This window comes from Lutjanus erythropterus, chromosome 23 (genome assembly GCF_056507025.1).
Source record: "Lutjanus erythropterus isolate fLutEry1 chromosome 23, fLutEry1.hap2, whole genome shotgun sequence".
Classification (NCBI taxonomy): Eukaryota; Metazoa; Chordata; class Actinopteri; order Lutjaniformes; family Lutjanidae; genus Lutjanus; species Lutjanus erythropterus.
This window is the reverse complement of record NC_139339.1, coordinates 18392755-18415717: the sequence shown is the minus strand read 5'-3', so window position 1 is coordinate 18415717 and position 22963 is coordinate 18392755. Positions and strand designations below refer to the sequence as shown.

Sequence of the window (22963 nt, the reverse complement as noted above, 5' to 3'; positions counted from 1 at the left end):
AGTTTATGGAGATATAAAGGGGCTAGTTTATGAAGGGTCTTAAAGGTGAGGAGTACAGTCTTGAAGTCCATACGATGTTTGAAGGACAGGAGTGATGTGCTCCATGGAGGGAGTTAGTAAAATAATACGAGCAGCTGATTTCTGGACCAGTGGAAGTTAATGGAGGCACATGTGTGGGAGAGCAGAGAGAAGGGATTCTTCTTCACTCCTTTAAAACTGGGACAAATCATGTCCTAACAAAATATATATATATTTTTTTTGGTTGTTTGTTTTGTTTTTTAAAGGGGCAATTGAACGCAAAATCCAAACTAGATCATTTTTTTGACTCTTATATCCTTTGTGTGTTTTTCATCTGGTTATGTAGTTTTTATCTTGTTACATCTTTTTTTTTTTATCTTGTATAATCCTTACATCTTTTTTGACCTTTGTCTTCTTACATATTTTGCGTCCTGTTTCTTCTCATGTTTTTTATGTTGTTTTCATCTTGTTATTATCATATCAATGGTTTTTGTTTGTCAGGGCCCGAAGCCACGCTTTATAGGAAGATGAAGAAATGTCAGCAACACCACCCATTCCTGAGAACTGAGTAAAGTGTGTGTGTGTGTGTGTGTGTGTGTGTGTGTGTGTGTGTGTGTGTGTGAACGTGAACGCTCAGTGCTGTGAAGCGAGAGCGATGGACGAAGATGGTTGATTTTGTGTAGATGAAAGTGTGCAGACTGAGTGACATAGTTGTAACAAAGACAACCTCAGTTTTATCAGTTTTTGAAAGTTGTGTGAGAACCAACATTTAATTTCCAGTAAGCAGTCAGAAAGTTGACACTTCTTTAAAACTGGGACAACCACCATTTTTTTTAAATTATTACCAATAACACTTAAGGGTAATGTCTGCCTCAGTCCACTCAAGTACTGAAATGAAGTAGAAATTCAAGTTACTTGTACTTTACTTGAATACATTACATTTTAAGTGTTTTTATGCTCCACTACATCTTCTCAGTAAGTACTGTACTTTTTACTTCACCGCTTTAGTTACTGGTTACTTTTAAGATTACAACTTTTCATTCCCTCCCTGTCCAGTGAAAACCATGTATCTCCAAACTGGGTGATTTTGAATGAGAATTGTTCTGATAAACTGAAGGATGAAGTGTTTCTCTTAGCCAAAAGAGGCTAAAAAGAAACAATTAGCCAACATAAGCCAAAAAATAAAAAGCAATTAGCTAAACTATGTCACTCACATGGGCACACTTTGCAAGAATGCTAGCATACTTAGTTTAGTGTTATTTATTACAAAAGGAAAATGAAGCATCTGTCTGATTTTGGCAGATGTTACTGCAGATTCTGTAAACCTGCAGTAAATCTTCATGATTTTCTCTGTGTAGGTGAGCCCATTTATTATAACTTTCTATAGGCTTAAATTGCTGAAGTCAGCTTGAGAGTTGTGATGTAAATTTGAGAGATAAGGGATGTTTTCACAGACTTTTCCATTATTAAATGTTTCATGCATACCCATGGACCCCTTTAGAGGGTTTGGATTCCCTCTACTAGGGTTTAAATGCATAAAATGATGACAGTGATGATATTAGCTGTGGTTTGGGCTCCACCAACTCCTCAGAAAAAAGACTATTCTAACTAGTCAGATGTTCCACTGCTAGTCACTAATGATACTTTTGTCTGTCATTGTAATGTATTATATAATGGTTATAATGCATTTCAACAATGAGAATTGACCCTTCCCACCCCTTTGTGTTCTGTGCTATCGAACCTTAAAGGACTTCAGTCAACTTCTTCTTTTCCTGTTTCTTGTATTTAGATATGCTATGTTGAAAAGAAAACCAAATTTTGCAGATGTTCAAAAGATGTTACTGGTGGGCCTGTAAAATCAACACCAACTGTATATAGTCACATCCCAAGTTATCTAACATTTGCAAAAATACTGGTTAACTGGCTAACCAACAACATGGAGATTAGCTATGTGTTAGCCAGCGTTTTGTTAAAATTAGCTAGCTAACAATTGCTAACATTTGCTAACATAACATAACATCAAGTTATTTTGCCAAAGCATATATTCTATTTATTCTGTGTATTTCATCACATTACAGACTTTACTTAAAGATCAACTTGTAGGTTGAATTTTGTTGTATAGATTAAACTGTTGTCAGTATCTCTGACCATCATCAGACAATCCCTTCTTTTGGTTCCAACAAACATTATTGAAACTCTTGAACACTGTGAAGTTAAACTACATCTTTAGCTGTTGTTGGTCAGCTCTAGAACAGCCTGTTTATTACCATTGATTTATTATTTAATGTATCATCACATTTCTCATTTAATAGGTTTCCCCCTACCCCAACCCCCACCCACAGCATTACCCCGTTGGGTGAAAAGGTTTTCAGGAAAACATGGGCCTGCACCTACCTGTTTGACTGGTATGCAGTTGTGTCCCCAGGTGTGGATGTATGTCGCTTGACTCATTTCTGAAGAACCACTGGATGAGTTCAGTAAGCTGTAATGTTCAATCAGTGATTGGTTGTCACTTTGTAACCCCCCCCCCCCCCCACACACACACACCCTTTACCCAGTTCTCAGGAATGGGTGGTGTTGATGACATTTCTTCATCTTCCTATACATCTGAAGACATTTCTCAAGAAAGCACGGGTCGGGCCCCCCTCTCCTGACCTCCTGACTAACAAAAAACACTGATATGATAATAACAAGATGAAAACAACATAAAAGACGAGAAGAAACATAACGGAAAAATATGAAACAAGACAAAGGTAAAAAAAGATGTAAGGATTATACAAGATAAAAAAAAAAAGACCAAGACCAAATAAACATGTCACAAGATAAAAACTACATAACCAGATGAAAAAACACACAAAGGATATAGGAGTCAAAAAAACAAGAAAATATCTAGTTTTGATTTTGTGTTCAATTGCCCCTTTAAACAATACATTTTCTCAAAATAAATATGATTTGTCCCAGTTTTAAAGGATTGAAGAAGAATCCCTTCTCTCTGCTCTCCCACACATGTGCCTCCATTAACTTCCACTGGTCCAGAAATCAGCTGCTCGTATTATTTTACTAACTCCCTCCATGGAGCACATCACTCCTGTCCTTCAAACATCGTATGGACTTCAAGACTGTACTCCTCACCTTTAAGACCCTTCATAAACTAGCCCCTTTATAAACAACTTATAAACTTATAAACTTATAAACCTATAAACAACATAAACTCCTTCATATTCACACCCCTGCTCAGCATCTCTGCTGTTGCATAATTACTGTCAGTAAGTCATCCAGAATGTCTTCAGAAATGAGTCGAGAGACATAAGTCAACACCTGGTGACACAACTGCACACCAGTCAAATAGGTTGGCCCACAGAGGCAGGCAGGCCCATGTTTTCCTGAGAACTTGTTCACCCATCTCTGAGAAGTGGGTAACACAGGGGGCAGGGTGGGGCAAGGTGACAACACATCACTGATCCAACAATATAAAAGCAGCCACAGGGATCCAAAGAATCACAACTTCGGAGACGGACTGAAGAGAAGTACAACAACAGCCTGCCTGCCATCCCAACACGAACCATGTGTGAGCCGTACGTTGTGTGTCCACCACCAGGTACAATGACACTTCAAGATTTTAATGACGAATTTATTAAACAGCAACTTTTAGGTCAATGTCCTCGGTTAATTCATGTGTGGGAAAATGTTGTAGAAAATGTGACGATGTTTGTTGGAACCAAAAGAGGGGGTCATCTAGTCATGGCAATATGCCTCCAACAGTTTAACCTAAATACCAAAATTCAACCCACAAGATGATCTTTAAGTAAAGTCTGTAATGTGATAAAATACATTTAGATAAATAGAATATATGTGTAAAGCACTTGCTAGTTCTGCCAGGATAACAGGAAGTTTTCTACAATATGTACTGACAAAATAACTTGATGTTATTTGATCAATGTTTTGTTTTATAGAGAAAACCTGCGTGGTGTTCAGTGTGCTGGCAGAGTATGGTGGAGCCCATGGACCATTCTGCTCAGACCAAGCTCTGGTTTACAACCACGTGGTGACCAACATTGGTGACGCCTACAGCCCCTGTACAGGTAAATACATCACATGCAGCCACACTCATGCTCACCTGTGCTGATTGATTGGTTTGAGTATTGTTGAGACATTTTACAAGCTAGTATAGCTGCATATCATCAATCAGTTTTTGAAGGTTATAGGTTCACTGATAACATAATAAAAGATCAATGATTTGACTCTAAATATTGACTTACAAATGTTTTTATTGATTTAAAAAAAAATACTATTGATCAGAACTGTGTCCATAATAACAATCTGTTCTTGCAACAAGATCCTTTAAGATCACACAAACCTATGTTACATGTAATATGTTAATTTCTGACAAATGCTCTTTTGTTTCCACAGGTGTCTTTGTTGCACCTGTTGCAGGTGTTTATTACTTCACCTTCTTCTATCATGCTGGAGGAAAACATGCAACGCAGCTGAAACTGATGAAGAACTGTGAATTCATTGTAAGGACCTCTGATCACCGGTCAGGCTGCGACAATGCTGATAACGGAGGAAACGCAGCGTTCCTGGAGCTGCAGAAAGGAGACCAGGTGTACGTGCGCATGACCTCAGGTTCTCATGTTTGGGCAGCCGAGCGCAGCACCTCCTTCAGTGGTTATCTGGTCTGTTAAATGTGAGAATCTGATGACTCCAGAAGAATGATTCCAACCACCTGAGATCAACAATGCATCTATTATGCTAACATTAAAATTTAAATTTAGATTAGAACAGATGCAAAGATAAATAAAAGATATCATTAAAGCATTGATTCAATGAGTCATGACTGTTTGATTTACTGTTTCAAATCGTCCACAGAGGATCAATTCTGTCACTTTGGACACTCCATGAGCTTTCCTCTCATACCACACTCATAACCTTTGTATCAACACTGATGTGTTTTGTCATTTTGTTAAAACACTATACACAATTCACCCAGCGATGCACACAAGTAGCAGAACACCTCAGATCTTTTGCAAAATGAAACACTTCATTCAAAACTGTACATTCATTCATAAAAAAATGAAATAGTCTGGGAAGAGATGCTGTCAGGGCCTTTCAAAAGACAAAACTAAATTGCACCCACCCACCTCACAGTTTCTATCAGTCATTAACAATAATTGTGGGTGGGACTGGGAAAAAGGATTCATTTTAGTGAAATACAGTTTAGAAGGATAGAATCAGCTAACAATTGTTTGCCCACTAAAATTAAAAATAACAGTTAGTGAAACCTGACACTCAAGGAAGAAAACCTCAGCTCAGATCTGCACAACTATCAGCTCATTCTCAGCCTCACACTTCTTGCAAAACACTAAGCACAGTGTTTTTCAAATCACTGAACACACTTCTCTACATTAGACAAAGAAATCTAATATCATGTCACTTCTTTGCCCTTTAAAAACAATGCCCTTCAAAATAAAACACAATTCAAACAGCAGATCAAACAAAGCTGTCCAAAATCAGAACAATGTAGGTCAGAGCCTGAGTATAGTTCATACTTTTTATTTTGTCTTCACACGTTGCTGCTGTGTTTATGTGCTGTTTAGAATGTTCTGGGTATTTTTTCTAATTTGAAACTTCGGAGATGCATGGATGAATTGACTGATTCCATGATGTAGAGAGAAATAATATTTTCATCAGTGTGTAGCACAGTTTTGTGTTGTGTCTGATCCATATATTCATGTACTTTACCTGAACACACTGGTTCCCAAACTGGTGGATCAGAGCCTCTGCAGGGGGCTGCAGAAGACCAGGGGAGAAATATAGAGTGAAAATCTTTCTTTAGCAGTTGCGCCTCCGATTATTGTTAATGAGTGATAAAAATTGTGAGGTTGCAGGACGCAAACTTTGTTTGGTGTATGAAACGGGGGCAATGCTGAAAAAAAGTTTGGGAACCACCACTGCCCTAACAATATCTCTAAAAAAGCCAGACTTTTCATAAAAAACTAACTGGTTCAAACAAAGTCACATTGTATGAGGCGTGTGTGTTGTACGGTGACAAACGTGAGATTTTTACTCATTTTCGTACAATTTTGAATGAAGTGTTTCCTTTTGCAAAGCTTTTGATGTGTTCTGTTTTTTATGCGTGTGGTTGTGTGAATTTTGTGTAGTGTTTTGATAAAATGTATTTCCCTGCATAAATCATAATCATTCTACTTTGTTTCGCTCTATATTTCTCCCCTGGTCTTCCGGGCCCCTTGCAGTGGCTCTGTCCGATTTTAATTTTAATGATATTAGTATTAGTAATATTGCATTCTGTTTTCATTGTTATTTTTTAGTTTACTTTTACTAGTATTATTAAGTGGGTTTTATCCATGTCAAGAAGCATTCTTCTGTCATTTTATTTTAGTTTTACCAGTGTTTTTTATTTTTCATCTCATTTTACATTAATTATGGCATTCTATTGTGTTTATGCAGGGCTGCAACTAACAATTATTTTCACTGTCAATCTGTTGATTGTTTTCTTGACTAATCAATTAGTTGTTTGGCCCAGAAAATGTGGGAATATGTTAATCAGGTGATCAGTGTTTTCTCAAAGTCGTCCTCAAATGTCTTCTTGTATCCACAACCCAAAGATATTCAGTTTACTGCCATAAAAGAGTAAAGAAAATATAAAATATTCACACTGAAGAAGCTGAAATCAGATAATTTTAACTTTTTTTCCCTTAAAAATAAAATAACTGGAAAGCAGCTATCATAATAGTTGGTAAAGTCGATGTATGGAGGAAATAATTATAAAGCATTTCATTAATTGATAACTTATTGGCAAATAAAAACAGGAATTAAAAATGAATGAATCTATAAATAGACTAAATTGATGTTTGATTATTGTTTTATAGAAATCACTTTGATCAGATCAGATTTGATGTCATTGATGAATTCGTTCATTTGTAAATTCTTGTCACAGTTTTAATTTTAACCCAGTGCTTTTTATTTAAGGCTATTTAAGGATCCATTCATTCATTCGTAACTGCTTTTATTGATTTCTGCTTCTCAGTCCAATTGGGTATCGATGAAATGCTTTAAAATTACAACCCAAATTCCAAAAATGTTGGGACAGATATTCAGTTGAATACGGTACCAATACAAGATGTTAAATGTTAAAACTGATCAACAATTGTTTTTTGTAAATATTCACTGGTTCTGAATTTAATGCCTGCAACACCTTTCAAAAAAAGTTGTTAGGAAACTAAGTGTTTAAGTTTTAAAGTGAAATTCTTTCTCATTCTTGCCTGATACATGACTTCAGGTGCTCAACAGTCCAGGGTCAGTCTAATACCTGAACTCTTAAACTACGGAGCCACGCTGTTGTCAAATCTCCCGGATGTGTCTTGATGTTGATTTGCTGAAAGCAAGACAAGCAGGGACGTCTCTGAAAAAGAGGTCCTATGGATGGCAGCACATGTTGCTCCAAAACCTGTATGTACCTTTCAACATTAATGGGGCCTTTGTAGATGCGTTTGTGAATTACTTTTTTTTACTCAATTGAATACAAGCCTAAAATGATTTGCAAGTTATTGCATCACAACGTCCCAACTTTTTTGGATATTGGATTGTATTGGGATTGTATTATACTTTGTAACCCCCCCACCCTTTACCCAGTTCTCAGGAATGGGTGGTGTTGATGAAATTTCTTCATCTTCCTATACATCTGAAGACATTTCTCAAGAAAGCACGGGTCGGGGCCCCCTCTCCTGACCTCCTGACTAACAAAAAACACTGATATGATAATAACAAGATGAAAACAACATAAAAGACAAAACAAAACTGTTCATGTAACCCACTTCTGGTTAGGAACTCTTCTCTGTAGGAGTTGAAAAGTGTGTGTTAAGATGAAATGGGTTCAGTTCCTGGTTTAGATTAAAAAAGTTTAATTGTGCAACAACCACTCTGTAATAAAAACACACATAGAGGCAAAATCATTTTCTAGTATATAGCCTGCATTGTGTTTTCTCTACAGGAAGGGCACCATAGTGTACTTTAAAGGTATTGTAGAGGGTACTTACTCATGCATTGCCCTCCACAAGGGCACTATAGGAGGTACTTTACCACATTTTGTCCACCAGAGAGGCGCTCTAGTGCATACTTAATCATGTTTTGTGCACCAGAAGGGCACTTGAGAGGGTAATTTAACACTTTGTGTCCATCAGAAAGGTACTTTAGAGGGTTCTTAACCACACTTTGTCCGGAAGGGTAACTGAGAGGGTAGTTTACCATGTTTTGTCCACCAGAAGGGCACTTTAGAGAGTACTTTAGCACATTACGAGTATTTGGTGATGCCTTTCGGCCTCACATGTTGAAGGATGTGCTCAACAAGCACGTGTTTGTGTACTTGGACGACATCCTGATCTTTCCCAGGTCCAAGGAAGAGCGCATGCGTCACATCTAGGCAGTCCTCCAGCGCCTACAAGCGTACTCTCTTTTCGGCAAAGCCAAAAAATTTGAGCTCCACTCTGCCTCTGTGTCCTTCCTCGGGTACATCATTGGACAGGAGAATATGCAGATGTACCTGTCCCTGAGTCAAGGAAACAGCTATGACAGTTCATGGGGTTCGCCAACTTTTACCGGAGGTTCATCTGCAGCTACAGCACTGTGGCTCCTGCTTACCTGTAGCTGCCTAGTGTCCCCATCTGATGATGCTGCTACAGAGTGAGTGTCCCCATCTGCTTGCCTGTGCTTTCCTGTGGTCCAGAGACATTCACTTGCCTTTGTGTGTCCTTACCTGCTGGCTTCTTAATCCTCTGTCTGGTCTCAACCTATGTTCTGCCTGTCCCCTACTGGTTTATCTGCTTGGACTGTTAGCCTACTTATATATATATGTGTATATACACACACACATATGTATATATATATACATGTATATATATATATATATATATATATATATATATATATATATAGTGACGACCCTGCCACTAGTTTCTTCCTGCCCCTGTTGCTGCTGTTTCTTTCTTTCTCTTGCAGGAGGGTCGTTGGTAGGATGGGCCACACCTGGGCCCGGTGTGCTCCTTCCTTATAAATAGCTGCCAAAGCCTGCAGTCCCTCTCTCTTCTTCTGCTCTTCTCCTGCCAGCACTCAGAGGGTTAACACCGCAGCAGCATGAGCCCAGCATGCTGTTCCCTTTTCTTTTGTTTTCCCACACACATACACATCCACATGCACCCATACCTGCACTACACCACTGATCAACTGATTTCTTACACATTTTGTTGATTTGTTGGGTGTTTGGTTAAATAAATTAAGCTTCTCAGCCTGCCACCTCACGTCTGTCTCCCTTTGTGTTGCAGCCATTGAGCCAGGCTGTAACAATATATATATATATATATATATATATATATATATATATATGTACTCGGTGATGTCGATGTTACATTTGCAATATTTACTTAGATGTAATATTATACTACTTACATGGACTAAATAATATGAAATTGGTTTTGGGGAAGATGATTATTCAGCACAATTTTAGCAAAATTGAACAATTTTATACGTGATATATCTTTTGCACAAAACTGATATGTGAGGCTGAGGTTGGTATGAGAGGAAAGCTCACAGAGAAAATGAAAGAGTTGATCCTCTGTGGACTATTTTCATAATATTTCATGACATGGAACAATAAATGAAAGAGTCAAGACTCACTGGACAGATGCTTTAATATCTTTTATTCGTCTGTATCTGTTATCATGTAAATTTAATTTTTAATGGTAACATAACAGATGCATCGTTGATCTCAGGTCGAATTCTCAGATTTGACAGACCAGATAACCACTGAAGGAGGTGCTGCGCTCGGCTGCCCAAACATGAGAACCTGAAGTCATGCGCACGAACACCTGCTCTCCTTTCTGCAGCTCCAGGAACACTGCGTTTCCTCCGTTATCAGCAGTGTCGCAGCCTGACCGGTGATCAGAGGTCCTCACAATGAATTCACAGTTCTTCATCAGTTTCAGCTGCGTTGCATGTTTTCCTCCAGCATGATAGAAGAAGGTGAAGTAATAAACACCTGCAACAGGTGCAACAAAGACACCTGTGGAAACAAAAGAGCATTTGTCAGATTTATGGGTCTGAAAGATTTTGAAAAACCTAAACAGAAAAAAACTCTTTCTTCTCTTTTAAAGGTTTTAAAATGAGTGGGTCAAATTCAGAGTGCTCTCTTCTCTGTAATCATAAAATAGTAAGGGAATAAACAATTTTGAAACCACATTGCAGGAATGCAGTTTGGTAGAGCCATTGCAGGGGGTCACTCAAGACCAGGGGAGAAATAAAGAGCGAAACAAAGTTTGGGAACTACTGCTGTATGGTGAAATTAATATATTACATGTAACATAGGTTTGTGTGATCTTAAAGGATCTTCTTGCGAGAACAGATTGTTATTATGGACACAGTTCTGATCATGGACTCTGAAGGAATAGTAAACTTTTTAAAATCAATAAAAACATTTGTAAGTCAATATTTAGAGTCAAATCATTGATCTTTTATTATGTTATCAGTGAACCTATAACCTGCAAAAACTGATTGATGATATGCAGCTATACTAGCTTGTAAAATGTCTCAACAATACTCAAACCAATCAATCAGCACAGGTGAGCATGAGTGTGGTTGCATGTGATGTATTTACCTGTACAGGGGCTGTAGGCGTCACCAATGTTGGTCACCACGTGGTTGTAAACCAGAGTTTTGTCTGAGCAGAATGGTCCATGGGCTCCACCATACTCTGCCAGCACACTGAACGCCACGCAGGTTTTCTCTATAAAACAAAACATTGATCAAATAACATCAAGTTATTTTGTCAGTACATATTGTAGAAAACTTCCTGTTATCCTGGCAGAACTAGCAAGTGCTTTACACATATATTCTATTTATCTTATGTATTTCATCACATTACAGACTTTACTTAAAGATCATCTTGTGGGTTGAATTTTGGTATATAGGTTAAACTGTTGGAGGCATATTGCCATGACTAGATGATCCCCTCTTTTGGTTCCAACAAACATCGTCACATTTTCATTTTCTACAACATTTTCCCACACATGAATTAACCGAGGACATTGACCTAAAAGTTGCTGTTTAATAAATTCGTCATTAAAATCTTGAAGTGTCATTGTACCTGGTGGTGGACACACAACATACGGCTCACACATGGTTCGTGTTGGGATGGCAGGCAGGCTGTTGTTGTGCTTCTCTTCAGTCCGTCTCCGAAGTTGTGATTCTTTGGATCCCTGTGGCTGCTTTTATATTGTTGGATCAGTGATGTGTTGTCACCTTGCCCCACCCTGCCCCCTGTGTTACCCACTTCTCAGAGATGGGTGAACAAGTTCTCAGGAAAACATGGGCCTGCCTGCCTCTGTGGGCCAACCTATTTGACTGGTGTGCAGTTGTGTCACCAGGTGTTGACTTATGTCTCTCGACTCATTTCTGAAGACATTCTGGATGACTTACTGACAGTAATTATGCAACAGCAGAGATGATGTCAATGATACATACATACATAACATGAAGGACAGTTGACTGAACATATATGTTATAAAGAACTTGGTTGTGAAATGTGACAGTCATGAGTCAAGAACTCCATGCTAAACTTCAGGCTGAGACTAAATAAATTGATTGGCTGCCAGTTTTGTTTGAAGAGTGATGCCCCAGAGTGAATTCTGCTATTTAATATAAATACTGACAATTTCTGTCTGTGTAACTAACGTCAGTGTTTGGTCTGTGCAGCTAATATTAGCATTGGGCGTTGTGGCTCAAGCATTATCATCTTTCCTGTAAATTATATCTTGAGACAAGATAACAGCAACATTTCCACCTAAGACTTTTTTTTTCAAGAGATAATGAATTGCCAGCTGCCAAATAACTTTCACTGAGACCAGACTTGTGAAGTGTTGTAAATTTTGCACACTGCATACAGCAGTATATTGTTATTTATTTTTCCATGTATTTTTAAATTGTATTCCTGCTTGTAATGCCCATCTTTTACAAAATGTAACAATAATCTGATTCCGTCTTTTTTTTCCTGTCCATGTGGACCCCCCATACTATATTTTTGTACATTGTCAAGTTATTTAGTCCAAGGGCTGTTATGTTATAAAACCAATAAAAATAAAGTCGAAAAAAATATATCGATTTTTTGTCAAATTACTCCTTTTTTAAAAAAGTAAAAAGCTGTCAGGCTCCTGCATCTCCATGATGGGGATCATTTTGCCATAATAACCTGCTCACTGTAAAACCAACAGTTAATAATGATAATCATAAGGAGCAGGGGTGTGAATATGAAGGAGTTTATGGAGATATAAAGGGGCTAGTTTATGAAGGGTCTTAAAGGTGAGGAGTACAGTCTTGAAGTCCATACGATGTTTGAAGGACAGGAGTGATGTGCTCCATGGAGGGAGTTAGTAAAATAATACGAGCAGCTGATTTCTGGACCAGTGGAAGTTAATGGAGGCACATGTGTGGGAGAGCAGAGAGAAGGGATTCTTCTTCACTCCTTTAAAACTGGGATAAAAATGACCTAACAAAATATATATATTTTTTTTTTTGGTTGTTTGTTTTGTTTTTTAAAGGGGCAATTGAACGCAAAATCCAAACTAGATCATTTTTTTGACTCTTATATCCTTTGTGTGTTTTTCATCTGGTTATGTAGTTTTTATCTTGTTACATCTTTTTTTTTTTATCTTGTATAATCCTTACATCTTTTTTGACCTTTGTCTTCTTACATATTTTGCGTCCTGTTTCTTCTCATGTTTTTTATGTTGTTTTCATCTTGTTATTATCATATCAATGGTTTTTGTTTGTCAGGGCCCGAAGCCACGCTTTATAGGAAGATGAAGAAATGTCAGCAACACCACCCATTCCTGAGAACTGAGTAAAGTGTGTGTGTGTGTGTGTGTGTGTGTGTGTGTGTGTGTGTGTGTGTGTGTGTGTGTGTGTGTGTTGTGTGTGTGTGTGTGTGTGTGTGTGTGTGTGTGTGTGTGTGAACGTGAACGCTCAGTGCTGTGAAGCGAGAGCGATGGACGAAGATGGTTGATTTTGTGTAGATGAAAGTGTGCAGACTGAGTGACATAGTTGTAACAAAGACAACCTCAGTTTTATCAGTTTTTGAAAGTTGTGTGAGAACCAACATTAAATTTTCCAGTAAGCAGTCAGAAAGTTGACACTTCTTTAAAACTGGGACAACCACCATTTTTTTTAAATTATTACCAATAACACTTAAGGGTAATGTCTGCCTCAGTCCACTCAAGTACTGAAATGAAGTAGAAATTCAAGTTACTTGTACTTTACTTGAATACATTACATTTTAAGTGTTTTTATGCTCCACTACATCTTCTCAGTAAGTACTGTACTTTTTACTTCACCGCTTTAGTTACTGGTTACTTTTAAGATTACAACTTTTCATTCCCTCCCTGTCCAGTGAAAACCATGTATCTCCAAACTGGGTGATTTTGAATGAGAATTGTTCTGATAAACTGAATGATGAAGTGTTTCTCTTAGCCAAAAGAGGCTAAAAAGAAACAATTAGCCAACATAAGCCAAAAAATAAAAAGCAATTAGCTAAACTATGTCACTCACATGGGCACACTTTGCAAGAATGCTAGCATACTTAGTTTAGTGTTATTTATTACAAAAGGAAAATGAAGCATCTGTCTGATTTTGGCAGATGTTACTGCAGATTCTGTAAACCTGCAGTAAATCTTCATGATTTTCTCTGTGTAGGTGAGCCCATTTATTATAACTTTCTATAGGCTTAAATTGCTGAAGTCAGCTTGAGAGTTGTGATGTAAATTTGAGAGATAAGGGATGTTTTCACAGACTTTTCCATTATTAAATGTTTCATGCATACCCATGGACCCCTTTAGAGGGTTTGGATTTCCTCTACTAGGGTTTAAATGCATAAAATGATGACAGTGATGATATTAGCTGTGGTTTGGGCTCCACCAACTCCTCAGAAAAAAGACTATTCTAACTAGTCAGATGTTCCACTGCTAGTCACTAATGATACTTTTGTCTGTCATTGTAATGTATTATATAATGGTTATAATGCATTTCAACAATGAGAATTGACCCTTCCCACCCCTTTGTGTTCTGTGCTATCGAACCTTAAAGGACTTCAGTCAACTTCTTCTTTTCCTGTTTCTTGTATTTAGATATGCTATGTTGAAAAGAAAACCAAATTTTGCAGATGTTCAAAAGATGTTACTGGTGGGCCTGTAAAATCAACACAAACTGTATATAGTCACATCTCCGGTTTTCTAACATTTGCAAAAATACTGGTTAACTGGCTAACCAACAACATGGAGATTAGCTATGTGTTAGCCAGCGTTTTGTTAAAATTAGCTAGCTAACAATTGCTAACATTTGCTAACATAACATAACATCAAGTTATTTTGCCAAAGCATATATTCTATTCATTCTGTGTATTTCATCACATTACAGACTTTACTTAAAGATCAACTTGTAGGTTGAATTTTGTTGTATAGATTAAACTGTTGTCAGTATCTCTGACCATCATCAGACAATCCCTTCTTTTGGTTCCAACAAACATTATTGAAACTCTTGAACACTGTGAAGTTAAACTACATCTTTAGCTGTTGTTGGTCAGCTCTAGAACAGCCTGTTTATTACCATTGATTTATTATTTAATGTATCATCACATTTCTCATTTATTAGGTTTCCCCCTACCCCAACCCCCACCCACAGCATTACCCCGTTGGGTGAAAAGGTTTTCAGGAAAACATGGGCCTGCACCTACCTGTTTGACTGGTATGCAGTTGTGTCCCCAGGTGTGGATGTATGTCGCTTGACTCAGTTCTGAAGAACCACTGGATGAGGTCAGTAAGCTGTAATGTTCAATCAGTGATTGGTTGTCACTTTGTAACCCCCCCCCCCCCCCCCCCACACACACACACACACACACCCAGTTCTCAGGAATGGGTGGAGTTGATGACATTTCTTCATCTTCCTATACATCTGAAGACATTTCTCAAGAAAGCACGGGTCGGGCCCCCTCTCCTGACCTCCTGACTAACAAAAAACACTGATATGAAAATAACAAGATGAAAACAACATAAAAGACGAGAAGAAACATAACGGAAAAATATGAAACAAGACAAAGGTCAAAAAAGATGTAAGGATTATACAAGAAAAAAAAAAAAAAAAGACGTAACAAGACCAAATAAACATGTCACAAGATAAAAACTACATAACCAGATGAAAAAACACACAAAGGATATAGGAGTCAAAAAAACAAGAAAATATCTAGTTTTGATTTTGCGTTCAATTGCCCCTTTAAACAATACATTTTCTCAAAATAAATATGATTTGTCCCAGTTTTAAAGGATTGAAGAAGAATCCCTTCTCTCTGCTCTCCCACACATGTGCCTCCATTAACTTCCACTGGTCCAGAAATCAGCTGCTCGTATTATTTTACTAACTCCCTCCATGGAGCACATCACTCCTGTCCTTCAAACATCGTATGGACTTCAAGACTGTACTCCTCACCTTTAAGACCCTTCATAAACTAGCCCCTTTATAAACAACTTATAAACTTATAAACTTATAAACCTATAAACAACATAAACTCCTTCATATTCACACCCCTGCTCAGCATCTCTGCTGTTGCATAATTACTGTCAGTAAATCATCCAGAATGTCTTCAGAAATGAGTCGAGAGACATAAGTCAACACCTGGTGACACAACTGCACACCAGTCAAATAGGTTGGCCCACAGGGGCAGGCAGGCCCATGTTTTCCTGAGAACTTGTTCACCCATCTCTGAGAAGTGGGTAACACAGGGGGCAGGGTGGGGCAAGGTGACAACACATCACTGATCCAACAATATAAAAGCAGCCACAGGGATCCAAAGAATCACAACTTTGGAGACGGACTGAAGAGAAGCACAACAACAGCCTGCCTGCCATCCCAACACGAACCATGTGTGAGCCGTACGTTGTGTGTCCACCACCAGGTACAATGACACTTCAAGATTTTAATGACGAATTTATTAAACAGCAACTTTTAGGTCAATGTCCTCGGTTAATTCATGTGTGGGAAAATGTTGTAGAAAATGTGACGATGTTTGTTGGAACCAAAAGAGGGGATCATCTAGTCATGGCAATATGCCTCCAACAGTTTAACCTATATACCAAAATTCAACCCACAAGATGATCTTTAAGTAAAGTCTGTAATGTGATGAATTACATAAGATAAATAGAATATATGTGTAAAGCACTTGCTAGTTCTGCCAGGATAACAGGAAGTTTTCTACAATATGTACTGACAAAATAACTTGATGTTATTTGATCAATGTTTTGTTTTATAGAGAAAACCTGCGTGGCGTTCAGTGTGCTGGCAGAGTATGGTGGAGCCCATGGACCATTCTGCTCAGACAAAACTCTGGTTTACAACCACGTGGTGACCAACATTGGTGATGCCTACAACCACTGTACAGGTAAATACATCACATGCAGCCACACTCATGCTCACCTGTGCTGATTGATTGATTTGAGTATTGTTGAGACATTTTACAAGCTAGTATAGCTGCATATCATCAATCAGTTTTTGCAGGTTATAGGTTCACTGATAACATAATAAAAGATCAATGATTTGACTCTAAATATTGACTTACAAATGTTTTTATTGATTTTAAAAAATTACTATTGATCAGAACTGTGTCCATAATAACAATCTGTTCTTGCAACAAGATCCTTTAAGATCACACAAACCTATGTTACATGTAATATATTAATTTCACCATACAGCAGTAGTTCCCAAACTTTGTTTTGCTCTTTATTTCTCCCCTGGTCTTGAGTGACCCCCTGCAATGGCTCTACCAAACTGCATTTCTGCAATGTGGTTTCAAAATTGTTTATTCCCTTACTATTTTATGATTACAGAGAAGAGAGCACTCTAAATTTGACCCACTCATTTTAAAACCTTTAAAAGAGAAGAAGGATTTTTTTTTCTGTTCAGGTTTTTCAAAGCCTTTCAGTGACCCATAAATCTGACAAATGCTCTTTTGTTTCCACAGGTGTCTTTGTTGCACCTGTTGCAGGTGTTTATTACTTCACCTTCTTCTATCATGCTGGAGGAAAACATGCAACGCAGCTGAAACTGATGAAGAACTGCGAATTCATTGTGAGGACCTCTGATCACCGGTCAGGCTGCGACACTGCTGATAACGGAGGAAACGCAGCGTTCCTGGAGCTGCAGAAAGGAGACCAGGTGTACGTGCGCATGACCTCAGGTTCTCATGTTTGGGCAGCCGAGCGCAGCACCTCCTTCAGTGGTTATCTGGTCTGTCAAATGTGAGAATCTGATGACTCCAGAAGAATGATTCCAACCACCTGAGATCAACAATGCATCTATTATGCTAACATTAAATTTTAAATTTAGATTACAACAGATGCAAAGATAAATAAAAGATATCATTAAAGCATTGATTCAATGAGTCATGACTGTTTGATTTACTGTTTCAAATCGTCCACAGAGGATCAATTCTGTCACTTTGGACACTCCATGAGCTTTCCTCTCATACCACACTCATAACCTTTGTATCAACACTGATGTGTTTTGTCATTTTGTTAAAACACTATACACAATTCACCCAGCGATGCACACAAGTAGCAGAACACCTCAGATCTTTTGCAAAATGAAACACTTCATTCAAAACTGTACATTCATTCATAAAAAAATGAAATAGTCTGGGAAGAGATGCTGTCAGGGCCTTTCAAAAGACAAAACTAAATTGCACCCACCCACCTCACAGTTTCTATCAGTCATTAACAATAATTGTGGGTGGGACTGGGAAAAAGGATTAATTTTAGTGAAATACAGTTTAGAAGGATAGAATCAGCTAACAATTGTTTGCCCACTAAAATTAAAAATAACAGTTAGTGAAAACTGACACTCAAGGAAGAAAACCTCAGCTCAGATCTGCACAACTATCAGCTCATTCTCAGCCTCACACTTTTTGCAAAACACTAAGCACAGTGTTTTTCAAATCACTGAACACACTTCTCTACATTAGACAAAGAAATCTAATATCATGTCACTTCTTTGCCCTTTAAAAACACTGCCTTTCAAAATAAAACACAATTCAAACAGCAGATCAAACAAAGCTGTCCAAAATCAGTACAATGTAGGTCAGAGCCTGAGTATAGTTCATACTTTTTATTTTGTCTTCACACATGTTGCTGCTGTGTTTATGTGCTGTTTAGAATGTTCTGGGTTTTTTTACTAATTTGAAACTTCGGAGATGCATGGATGAATTGACTGATTCCATGATGTAGAGAGAAATAATATTTTCATCAGTGTGTAGCACAGTTTTGTGTTGTGTCTGATCCATATATTCATGTACTTTACCTGAACACACTGGTTCCCAAACTGGTGGATCAGAGCCTCTGCAGGGGGCTGCAGAAGACCAGGGGAGAAATATAGAGTGAAAATCTTTCTTTAGCAGTTGCGCCTCCGATTATTGTTAATGAGTGATAAAAATTGTGAGGCTGCAGGACGCAAACTTTGTTCGGTGTATGAAACGGGGGGCAATGCTGAAAAAAAGTTTGGGAACCACCACTGCCCTAACAATATCTCTAAAAAACCCAGACTTTTCATAAAAAACTAACTGGTTCAAACAAAGTCAGATTGTATGAGGCGTGTGTGTTGTACGGTGACAAACGTGAGATTTTTACCCATTTTCGTACAATTTTGAATGAAGTGTTTCCTTTTGCAAAGCTTTTGATGTGTTCTGTTTTTTATGCATGTGGTTGTGTGAATTTTGTGTAGTGTTTTGATAAAATGTATTTCCCTGCATAAATCATAATCATTCTACTTTGTTTCGCTCTATATTTCTCCCCTGGTCTTCCGGGCCCCTTGCAGTGGCTCTGTCCGATTTTTATTTTAATGATATTAGTATTAGTAATATTGCATTCTGTTTTCATTGTTATTTTTTAGTTTACTTTTACTAGTATTATTAAGTGGGTTTTATCCATGTGAAGAAGCATTCTTCTGTCATTTTATTTTAGTTTTACCGGTGTTTTTTATTTTTCATCTCATTTTACATTAATTATGGCATTCTATTGTGTTTATGCAGGGCTGCAACTAACAATTATTTTCACTGTCAATCTGTTGATTGTTTTCTTGACTAATCAATTAGTTGTTTGGCCCAGAAAATGTGGGAATATGTTAATCAGGTGATCAGTGTTTTCTCAAAGTCGTCCTCAAATGTCTTCTTGTATCCACAACCCAAAGATATTCAGTTTACTGCCATAAAAGAGTAAAGAAAATATAAAATATTCACACTGAAGAAGCTGAAATCAGATAATTTTAACTTTTTTTCCCTTAAAAATAAAATAACTGGAAAGCAGCTATCATAATAGTTGGTAAAGTCGATGTATGGAGGAAATAATTATAAAGCATTTCATTAATTGATAACTTATTGGCAAATAAAAACAGGAATTAAAAATGAATGAATCTATAAATAGACTAAATTGATGTTTGATTATTGTTTTATAGAAATCACTTTGATCAGATCAGATTTGATGTCATTGATGAATTCGTTCATTTGTAAATTCTTGTCACAGTTTTAATTTTAACCCAGTGTTTTTTATTTAAGGCTATTTAAGGATCCATTCATTCATTCGTAACTGCTTTTATTGATTTCTGCTTCTCAGTCCAATTGGGTATCGATGAAATGCTTTAAAATTACAACCCAAATTCCAAAAATGTTGGGACAGATATTCAGTTGAATACGGTACCAATACAAGATGTTAAATGTTAAAACTGATCAACAATTGTTTTTTGTAAATATTCACTGGTTCTGAATTTAATGCCTGCAACACCTTTCAAAAAAGTTGTTAGGAAACTAAGTGTTTAAGTTTTAAAGTGAAATTCTTTCTCATTCTTGCCTGATACATGACTTCAGGTGCTCAACAGTCCAGGGTCAGTCTAGTACCTGAACTCTTAAACTACGGAGCCACGCTGTTGTCAAATCTCCAGGATGTGTCTTGATGTTGTTTTGCTGAAAGCAAGACAAGCAGGGACGTCTCTGAAAAAGACGTCCTATGGATGGCAGCACATGTTGCTCCAAAACCTGTATGTACCTTTCAACATTAATGGGGCCTTTGTAGATGCGTTTGTGAATTATTTTTTTTTACTCAATTGAATACAAGCCTAAAATGATTTGCAAGTTATTGCATCACAACGTCCCAACTTTTTTGGATATTGGATTGTATTGGGATTGTATTATACTTTGTAACCCCCCCACCCTTTACCCAGTTCTCAGGAATGGGTGGTGTTGATGAAATTTCTTCATCTTCCTATACATCTGAAGACATTTCTCAAGAAAGCACGGGTCGGGGCCCCCTCTCCTGACCTCCTGACTAACAAAAAACACTGATATGATAATAACAAGATGAAAACAACATAAAAGACAAAACAAAACTGTTCATGTAACCCACTTCTGGTTAGGAACTCTTCTCTGTAGGAGTTGAAAAGTGTGTGTTAAGATGAAACGGGTTCAGTTCCTGGTTTAGATTAAAAAAGTTTAATTGTGCAACAACCACTCTGTAATAAAAACACACATAGAGGCAAAATCATTTTCTAGTATATAGCCTGCATTGTGTTTTCTCTACAGGAAGGGCACCATAGTGTACTTTAAAGGTATTGTAGAGGGTACTTACTCATGCATTGCCCTCCACAAGGGCACTATAGGAGGTACTTTACCACATTTTGTCCACCAGAGAGGCGCTCTAGTGCATACTTAATCATGTTTTGTGCACCAGAAGGGCACTTGAGAGGGTAATTTAACACTTTGTGTCCATCAGAAAGGTACTTTAGAGGGTTCTTAACCACACTTTGTCCGGAAGGGTAACTGAGAGGGTAGTTTACCATGTTTTGTCCACCAGAAGGGCACTTTAGAGAGTACTTTACCACATTACGAGTATTTGGTGATGCCTTTCGGCCTCACATGTTGAAGGACGTGCTCAACAAGCACGTGTTTGTGTACTTGGACGACATCCTGATCTTTCCCAGGTCCAAGGAAGAGCGCATGCGTCACATCTAGGCAGTCCTCCAGCGCCTACAAGCGTACTCTCTTTTCGGCAAAGCCAAAAAATTTGAGCTCCACTCTGCCTCTGTGTCCTTCCTCGGGTACATCATTGGACAGGAGAATATGCAGATGTACCTGTCCCTGAGTCAAGGAAACAGCTATGACAGTTCATGGGGTTCGTCAACTTTTACCGGAGGTTCATCTGCAGCTACAGCACTGTGGCTCCTGCTTACCTGCAGCTGCCTAGTGTCCCCATCTGATGATGCTGCTACAGAGTGAGTGTCCCCATCTGCTTGCCTGTGCTTTCCTGTGGTCCAGAGACATTCACTTGCCTTTGTGTGTCCTTACCTGCTGGCTTCTTAATCCTCTGTCTGGTCTCAACCTATGTTCTGCCTGTCCCCTACTGGTTTATCTGCTTGGACTGTTAGCCTACTTATATATATATGTGTATATACACACACACATATGTATATATATATACATATATATATATATATACATATATATACATATATATATATATATATATATATATATATATATATATATATATAGTGACGACCCTGCCACTAGTTTCTTCCTGCCCCTGTTGCTGCTGTTTCTTTCTCTCTCTTGCAGGAGGGTCGTTGGTAGGATGGGCCACACCTGGGCCTGGTGTGCTCCTTCCTTATAAATAGCTGCCAAAGCCTGCAGTCTCTCTCTCTTCTTCTGCTCTTCTCCTGCCAGCACTCAGAGGGTTAACACTGCAGCAGCATGAGCCCAGCATGCTGTTCCCTTTTCTTTTGTTTTCCCACACACATACACATCCACATGCACCCATACCTGCACTACACCACTGATCAACTGATTTCTTACACATTTTGTTGATTTGTTGGGTGTTTGGTTAAATAAATTAAGCTTCTCAGCCTGCCACCTCACGTCTGTCTCCCTTTGTGTTGCAGCCATTGAGCCAGGCTGTAACAATATATATATATATATATATATATATATATATGTACTCGGTGATGTCGATGTTACATTTGCAATATTTACTTAGATGTAATATTATACTACTTACATGGACTAAATAATATCAAATTGGTTTTGGGGAAGATGATTATTCAGCACAATTTTAGCAAAATTGAACAATTTTATACGTGATATATCTTTTGCACAAAACTGATATGTGAGGCTGAGGTTGGTATGAGAGGAAAGCTCACAGAGAAAATGAAAGAGTTGATCCTCTGTGGACTATTTTCATAATATTTCATGACATGGAACAATAAATGAAAGAGTCAAGACTCACTGGACAGATGCTTTAATATCTTTTATTCGTCTGTATCTGTTATCATGTAAATTTAATTTTTAATGGTAACATAACAGAAGGTCGAATTCTCAGATTTGACAGACCAGATAACCACTGAAGGAGGTGCTGCGCTCGGCTGCCCAAACATGAGAACCTGAGGTCATGCGCACGAACACCTGCTCTCCTTTCTGCAGCTCCAGGAACGCTGCGTTTCCTCCGTTATCAGCAGTGTCGCAGCCTGACCGGTGATCAGAGGTCCTCACAATGAATTCACAGTTCTTCATCAGTTTCAGCTGCGTTGCATGTTTTCCTCCAGCATGATAGAAGAAGGTGAAGTAATAAACACCTGCAACAGGTGCAACAAAGACACCTGTGGAAACAAAAGAGCATTTATCAGATTTATGGGTCTCTGAAAGGCTTTGAAAAACCTAAACAGAAAAAAACTCTTTCTTCTCTTTTAAAGGTTTTAAAATGAGTGGGTCAAATTTAGAGTACTCTCTTCTCTGTAATCATAAAATAGTAAGGGAATAAACAATTTTGAAACCACATTGCAGGAATGCAGTTTGGTAGAGCCA

General features: G+C 38.0%; 3 protein-coding genes across 3 annotated transcripts; 2 read left to right on the top strand and 1 right to left on the bottom strand.

Moving 5' to 3' along the window:
* Positions 1-3468: 3468 nt before the first annotated feature.
* LOC146305982 (complement C1q-like protein 4) lies at positions 3469-4840 on the top strand. Its single transcript, XM_084712445.1, has 3 exons — positions 3469-3616; positions 3972-4100; positions 4429-4840. The coding sequence occupies exons 1-3, from the start codon at positions 3583-3585 to the stop codon at positions 4701-4703; spliced, it is 438 nt and encodes a 145-aa protein (XP_084568571.1). The 5' UTR covers positions 3469-3582; the 3' UTR covers positions 4704-4840.
* Positions 4841-9797: 4957 nt separating this feature from the next.
* On the bottom strand, positions 9798-11325 carry LOC146305981 (complement C1q-like protein 4). The gene is made up of 3 exons (XM_084712400.1): positions 11174-11325; positions 10685-10813; positions 9798-10093 (listed from the first exon to the last, which is right to left on the bottom strand). Exons 1-3 carry the CDS (start codon positions 11205-11207, stop codon positions 9813-9815), a joined length of 444 nt encoding a protein of 147 aa, XP_084568526.1. The 5' UTR covers positions 11208-11325; the 3' UTR covers positions 9798-9812.
* A 4543-nt stretch (positions 11326-15868) lies between these two features.
* LOC146305980 (complement C1q-like protein 4) lies at positions 15869-17458 on the top strand. Its single transcript, XM_084712393.1, has 3 exons — positions 15869-16024; positions 16379-16507; positions 17087-17458. The coding sequence occupies exons 1-3, from the start codon at positions 15991-15993 to the stop codon at positions 17365-17367; spliced, it is 444 nt and encodes a 147-aa protein (XP_084568519.1). The 5' UTR covers positions 15869-15990; the 3' UTR covers positions 17368-17458.
* Positions 17459-22963: the final 5505 nt, after the last annotated feature.